This window comes from Otolemur garnettii, unplaced genomic scaffold, assembly GCF_000181295.1.
Source record: "Otolemur garnettii isolate 467f Iridium unplaced genomic scaffold, OtoGar3 scaffold00187, whole genome shotgun sequence".
In the NCBI taxonomy this organism is placed as follows: domain Eukaryota; kingdom Metazoa; phylum Chordata; class Mammalia; order Primates; family Galagidae; genus Otolemur; species Otolemur garnettii.
In genome coordinates, this window is record NW_003852582.1 from 79,785 (window position 1) to 87,528 (window position 7,744).

The following is a 7,744-nucleotide window of genomic DNA, read 5'->3' on the forward strand; positions in this document are numbered from 1 at the left end:
TGGGCTTAAGTGATTTTCTTGCCTCAGCCCCCCAAGTAGCTGGGACTACAGGCGCCCGCCACAACACCCGGCTATTTTGTTTGTTTGTTTCTGTTGCAGTTGTCATTGTTATTTAGCAGGCCTGGGCCACGTTCAAACCCACCAGCCTTGGGTATGTGGCTGGTGCTCTAACTCCTGAGCTACGGCACCAAGCCTGTTTTAGCATTTTTAGTAGTAAGCTATCCAATTTTAAGCTACCATTTCTAGTAGTAAGCTACCCAAAAGTTCCAGCAACTTTGTACATAACTAAACAAAACAAATATTGCAGCTATGTTATAAAGTAAAAAACTTAACACTTATATTTTAATCTTACCTAAGCAGTAACTCTCTGAGTTTCACAAAAACTGCCTTACTTTGAAAATGTAGAAAAATCAATGCTTGAGTTATCTTCAATAACTCTTTTGGTTTATAGCCATCCAAATGTTTATGCAGAACTGAAGCAATTCTAAAAAGAATGACAAAACATGTATTACGATCAGTTTATTCATTCATTTATTAAACATTTACTATCTTGCTTTCATGTCAGACATTCTGCTCTACACTAAAGAGAACAGTAATGAATGAAACAAGATTTTTTTTTTTTTTTGAGAGAGAGTCTCCCTTTGTTACCCTCAGTAGACTGCCGTAGAATCATCAGAGCTCACATCAACCTCAAACTCCCAGGGTCAAGCGATCCTCTCGCCTCAGCCTCCCAAGTAGCTGGGACTATAGGAGCTGGCCACAACATCCAGGTATTTTTTAGAGACGGAGTCTTGCTCTTGTTCAGGTTGGTCCTGAACTCATGAGCTCAAGCAATTCACCCACGTTGGCGTCTTAAGAGTGCTGGAATTATAGGTGTGAGCCACTGCACCCAGCCTAAGATTTTCTATTTTTGAAGAAATCTCACAAGAAGGTGTTAGAAATGTAAATAATACAGAATGAAATAAGAGCAATCAGTGAAGTGTGATTGAAATAATATTCAGTTATCAATAGTAAGAGAGTATAGTTTTACTTCCTCAATCAATAAAACAAAAATCCTCTCTGAATAGCCATCAAATTTTACATCCTTCTCATAACAAAATCTTTACCAAGAATTACTAACAATTAGCAAAAGTGATTTAATTTTCTTCCTTAAATCCACTGGTTCTCAAATGGAGCTAATGAAAAGCAATAGGAAATGCTAAGAGGCAGTAAGTTGGTGGAAAGAGGGCATAAGAAATACTAAAAGGGCAGTGCCTGTGGTTCCATGGGTAGGGTGCCAGCCCCATATACCAAGGGCAGCAGGTTTGAACCCGGCCCTAGCCACACTGCAACAAAAAATAGCCGGCGTTGTGGCAGGCACCTGCAGTCCCAGCTACTCGGGAGGCTGAGGCAAGGGAATCGCCTAAGCCCAGGAGTTGGAGGTTGCTATGAGCACTGATGCTGCAGCACTCTACCGAGGGTGATAAAATGAGACCATCTCTAAAAAAAAAAGAAAGAAATATTAAAGGAAGATACAATAGATAGTGGAAAATTAAACACATACAATTAAGCATATATATGAAAATATAATCATATATGTCTTAAGGCTCAAGTTATCAAAAAAGTAAATATATGGCAGTAAGATTTCAAAGTAACATGTGGTGTCTGACAATTTAAGCTCCTACAGATGTTAGCTGTTCTGCAGAAACTTTCCTTTTGAAACGTAGGATCCCTTCTTTAAGGACTCCACTTACTAGACTACAATGCTCTGCTTCAGTATAAAAATAATACCAAATGAAATGGAAGATGCTATAAAAAATTCTGTCATCTCTATTTTGGAAAACAAACTAGAATATAAACAATGCCTTTAAGTGTTCTTTATTTCTTCAAAATGGTAGCAATATTAATTTTTTTTTTTTTTAAATCTTCCTCAGATGGCTCGGCAGCCATAGCTTAGTGAGTAGGGCGCCAGCCACATACACCCAGGCTGGAGGGTTCCAGCCAGCCTGGGCCTGCTAGACAACAATGACAACTGCAACCAGGGAGTGGCCAGGCACTGTGGCGGGCACCTGTAGTTCCCGCTACTCGGGAGGCTAAGGCAACAGAATCACTTAAGCCCAGGAGTTTGAGGTTGCTGTGACCTGTGACGTCACAGCACTCTACTGAGGATGACACAGTGAGACTCTGTCTTAAGAAAAAAAAAAAAACTTCCTCAGAAAATAGTTATTTGTGAATGACAACTAAACTCAAGACCACAAATGTCAGAAAAAACTACTTTTTAATCAGATGTGAATTTCTGCTTTCCATCTCTTTCATTGCTTCCAACACTGCCAGGGCTTGCTGGCTGGTCAGCTCCTCTGACATCAGTAACATAGTTGATTGCAGTCTAGAAGCAAAGAAAAATATTTTTTATGTTGAAAATTAGCTTACACATTTTTTTCAAAAAATAACAGTTCTTTTGTAAAAAAAAAAAAAAAAAAAAGAAGAAGAAGAAGAGAAGAGAAATAATATAAACAAAAATTGAATCCAATATATAATTCCAATTTTCTTCCCACATACTTGGGGATAATATATTACTGAATCAAACAAAAATATATTTTCTTCAAAGTAATTGAGGCCTCAGTATAATCTGATCTTAAACTGTTAGAAAAATACAGATAGAAAATCTTTTAGTGGTTTTCAAATAAGATTATAATGATTATAAAATATTTCAGTGAAATTAGGGAGCTAAAGAACTAAGGAACTAACAATTGATATTCTAACAATCACAATGTATTAAAATTAAGAAAGTCAATAAACCTGTATATTATCATAAATCTTACAAAATAAGCAGTTGCTATAACACTATAAAATTAATATTAATAAAGATGTTCCATTTTCAAGCTATCCAACATGGTATAGTAATAAAGTTATGAAGACAAAAGTACGTCTTTTAGAGTAATTTAAAGGCAAGCCTAAAACATGAAATCTGAAGATAGCAGGATAAACTAATTGTCTATTCATACTGGATAACTCCATGCCATCCTTTTCATCAACCTTTTCAAATATTTCAAATTCAGCTTCTCCCCAGATTTTCTCCAACCACTTTAGGCTACATTTTTCTCTTCTTTCTTCTGCCCACAGCATTTACTAACTATGTCACAAATTTTACTGCTTATTCATAAACTATGCTGTGATGTTATGGTATTTACATATTTCAATTATATATTTCTATCCTCTTAATTAGAATATAAATTATTTGAAGGCAGAGATTCAGTTAAACGCAACTTTTGTACTACTGTAGATATGAGATTTTAACAGTACTTAGTGACAAAAACAAGAATCCAATAAAGATTTTTTAAATGATCATCATATTTCCATCTTGATATAATCCTAAAATATACTCTTTAAATTTTTTCATATAATTCAAAGTACTCTTTGAAAATAAAACTTTCTCCACAAAGCTTTCCCCAACAGAGTAATGATACAAAGATTCTTCTATTATGAGCCGCACCTGTGGTTTAGTGGGTAGGGTGCTGGCCCCATATACCAAGGGTAGTGGGTTCAAACCTGGCCCCAGCCAAACTGCAACAAAAAAATAGCTGGGCGTTGTGGGGGGCGCCTGTAGTCCCAGCTACTCAGGAGGCTGAGGTAACAGAATTGCCTAAGCCCAGGAGTTGGAGGTTGCTGTGAGCTGTGATGCCACTGCTGCTTTACTGAATCTACTAATCATATTTATTTTTTAGGACTACTATAATTCTAAATATTTCATATACTTATGCTAGATGGGAGAAGCTTATATCCATGTGTAAATCTAGTTACATAGCCTAAAAGGGAGAATCTTGTCTACTAACCATACTTACGCATTAATTTAATATTTAATCATCTTCATAACCCAAATGTTTCTATCTACATCACTATCAGGCAAAATTGAAATTCTTAAAAGAGGGAGCCAGATAAAATTCACTCAAATCTCACATGGTAACATAGACCAAGTGTATAATAAATGCTTAAATGCTTTGATGATGATTGTGACGAAGACATCAAAACATAAAATGGTCCATTGTTATGCCAACTATAATTTTAAATACTGCATACACTTTGCGGGGGGAGCATGTCTTATGCCTGTGTATAAACGTAGTCACGTGGCATAGGAAGGGAGAATAAAAACACTTACGCGGTGTTCTCCCTCATCTTGTTCTGTGCTGGTCCAACACCAGAGATTATTGGACACCTTCAGAACATAGCAGTAGACTAAGAATTTGAAATATAAATTAGAATAATAAAAGGAAGAATCAAGGAACAGCATATAAGAGATTATTATTTTCCCTTTCATAGTCTAATGGGGTGATTTTTGTGCCCTCCAGAGCTGAAAGAAGAGCTAAGCTTTAAGCCTCCATATATCCCCAACAACAAAAAAGTAAAGCATTTTAAACTGAACTTACTGTTTCTTTTCTTCAGGGCTTGCCATGGGTCCCAATGCTACAAACAATTTCACAAAACTATCAGGGTGATCAAACAGAGGAATCATTTCAGTGAGCCTCTTTTTAGCCATTGTAATAAACTCAAAACTATGAAACTGTAGAGACTGGTACAGACTAAGTATTGTGCTGATGGAATCCAAATCAAGGTGGTTCATATTACTTAAAAATACTTTATTACAACTTTCTAACAGTTGGGGATGATTATATTTAACATTTTGAAGAAACTGTACTATTCTTCTTGCGATGTCAACCTCAGAAGAATCTATAGTGTCAAAAAGAAGTTCGGTTTTATTCACTAATTGTTCTTGAAAATGTTGTGATATTAAAGAAGACATGTTGACCATCAAGATAGACAAGGACCTGAAAAAGAAAAATGATGTACACATTTTTATATCACCTAAGGATAATGACGAACTGGAAAACTAAATTATTAGATACATAAAGAAAGTGGTCAGGGCGGTGCCTATGGCTCAGTGGGTAGGGCCCCAGCCCCATATACCAAGGGTGGCAGGTATGAACCAGCCTTGGCCAAAATGCAACAAAAAAATAGCTGGGCATTGTGGCAGATGCCTGTAGTCCCAGCTACTTGGGAAGCTGAGGCAAGAGAATTGCCTAAGTCCAAGAGCTAGAGATTGCTGTGAGCTATGATGCCAGAGCACTCTACTGAGAGTGACAAAGTGAAACTCTGTCTCTAAAAAAATATAATGGCTCAGTGCCTGTGGCTCAAGCAGCTAATGCGCCAGCCACATACACCTGAGCTGGCAGGTTCAAATCCAGCCTGGGCCTGCCAAACAACAATGACGGCTGCAACCAAAAAATAGCCAGGGGTTGTGGCAGGCGCCTAGTGTCCCAGCTACTTGGGAAGTGGAGGCAAGAGAATCACTTGAGCCCAGGAATTAGAGGTTGCTGTGAGCTGTGATGCCAAACCACTCTACCCAGGGCAACAGCTTGAGGCTTTGTCTCAAAAAAATAATAATACAATAATAAAGAAAGAAAGAAAGAAAATGGTCAAAATATTTAGTTTTATAACATAAAATTTTCCTTTTAAGTACTACTGGGACTTGAACTCTGATCCTAATAATTATTCCTTTCAGACAAAAAGTATTGAAATATTTTGCCTTGAATGTATAAAATACCTTTTCTGTAGATAAAACAACATTTATAGAGGATATTGTAGTGAAATTTACTCAGAAATCACTTTGGACCAACAACCCATAATGAATATGACATTAAAGTCTAATTTTGAGTTTTAGAAATAGACTTTATTACTCCTTTCTCTGTATATATGTAATTTGCTACTAAAATCTAGTAAGATTTTTCTCACTATTGAACAATTATACATTTTTAAATATTTTATGCTAAATTGATATTAATATACAACAGTAAGACATACTGAACAATGAGAAGCATTAGTATTTCTTCATTTAATAAACACTTAAGGAGCATAAATCACTTTTCTAGGCATTATGGAAGACATCAAAATTACTAAGTTGCGTTGATACAACAAAAACTACAAATATAAGAATGTACCTATAATGAATAAAGTATGAAAAACAGAAAAGAAATAAAACAAATGCTTGGGGATGATAATTAGAAAACAATCTACAGAAATGACAAAAGTGGCAGGGTGCAGTGGCTCACCCCTGTAATCCTAGGATTCTGGGAGGCTAAGGTGGGTGGATTGCCTGAGCTAACAGGTTAGAGACCAGCCTGAGCCAGAGTAAGACTGTGTCTCTAAAAATAGCCAGGTGTTGTTGCAGGAGCCTGTAGTGCTAGCTGCTTGGGAGGCTAAGGCAAGAGAATCACTTGAGCCCAAGAGTTTGAGGTTGCTGTGAGCTATGATGCCACAGCACTCTACCAAGGGTGACAAAGTGACACTCTGTCTCAAAAAAAAAGAAAAGACAAAAGTACAAACCTAAAACCATCTTAACCACTAGAACAGTGAGAACACATTTTGTTCCAAATTTCTCCAATCTTTTTTTTTTAATTGTTTGGCATTCATTGAGGATACAAAGAATTAGGTTACACTGATTGCATTTGTTAGGTAAAGTCCCTCATATCATTGTGTCCCACCCCCAAGAGGTGTGCTATCCACTGTAATCCCCCAACCTCCTCCTTCTTGATTTCTCTAATCATTTCAATAAAACTTTTTTTTTTTTTAATGTATCACTCTGTCACCTAGGCTAGAGTACAGTGGCATCCTTGTAGCTCATAGAAACCTCAAACTCCTGGGGTCAAGCAATCCTCTTACCTCAGCCTCCTGAGTAGGCTAGTTTTTCTACTTTTAATAGAGACGGGGGTCTCACTCTTCCTCAAGCTAGTCTTGAACTCTTGAGCTCAAGCAATCCACCCTCCTCAGCCTCCACACCCAGCTAGGATTACCAGCATGAGCCACCACACCCAGCCACACAAGGGTTGTAATTTCTCTATATCCTCACCAACACACTACTTTCCTTTACTTTCACATCTCCTTTTTTTTTTGCAGTGTTTGGCTGGGGCTGAGTTTAAACCCACCACCTCCAGCATATGGGGCTGGTGCCCTACTCCTTTAAGCCACAGGTGCTGCCCTGTCACATCTTCAAACATGCAAGAACAAATAGCTTTGTTTTGTTTTTAAGTGTCAAAAACTAATCATAAGCAGTACATCCTCTGGAATTGGAAAACATAGGTTTAAATCTTGGCTCCCACATTGACTGTTGAGAGTCCTTAGGCAATTTACCTACACTCACAAAGCCTTAATTTCTCATGTACAAAATAAAAGTATAAATATTTTATCTCAGAAGGATGTTTAAAGACAAATATAAAAAAAAAGTTTATATTCAAATTCTTGCCCTTCCTTCAGCTCTAGATAAAATGCTTTCATTTTTATTTCAGAATCCTTACCCTGGCATTCACAGGTACCTCCCTGTACCCCAACTATTATCCCAGTCTTGAATCAACTCTCATTCTCAGCTCTTTCTATTCTTACTTCTTCTATTTTCTTTGAGACAGTGTCTCACTTTGTTGCCGTGAGTAGAGTGCCATGGTATCATAGCTCACAGTATCCTCAAACTCTTGGGCTCGGCTCAGCGCCTGTGGCTCAAGTGGCTAAGGCGCCAGCCATGTACACCCAAAGTGGCGGGTTCGAATACAGCCTGGGCCCGTCAGAGAACAGAGAACTATTTTTTGGCTGCAACCAAAAAATAGCCGGGCGTTGTGGTGGGCGCCTGTAGTTCCAGCTACTTGGGAGGCTGAGGCAGGAGACTCGCTTGAGCCCAGGAGTGGGAGGTTGCTGTGAGCTGAGATGCCATGGCACTCTACCC

At 37.8% G+C, this 7,744-nt stretch overlaps 1 protein-coding gene across 4 annotated transcripts in view; it reads right to left on the reverse strand.

The window, feature by feature from the left end:
• Nucleotides 1-7,744, reverse strand: part of FASTKD1 (FAST kinase domains 1) — a 61,994-nt gene that overhangs the window by 22,854 nt on the left and 31,396 nt on the right. For all 4 annotated transcript variants that reach the window (XM_023507536.1, XM_023507538.1, XM_023507537.1 and 1 more), the window contains 3 exons: nucleotides 4,404-4,802; nucleotides 2,255-2,365; nucleotides 353-484 (listed from right to left, as the gene is read on the reverse strand). In XM_023507536.1, coding sequence (XP_023363304.1) covers nucleotides 353-484; nucleotides 2,255-2,365; nucleotides 4,404-4,802 — 642 coding nt within the window. The remainder of the gene's footprint in view (nucleotides 1-352; nucleotides 485-2,254; nucleotides 2,366-4,403; nucleotides 4,803-7,744) is intronic.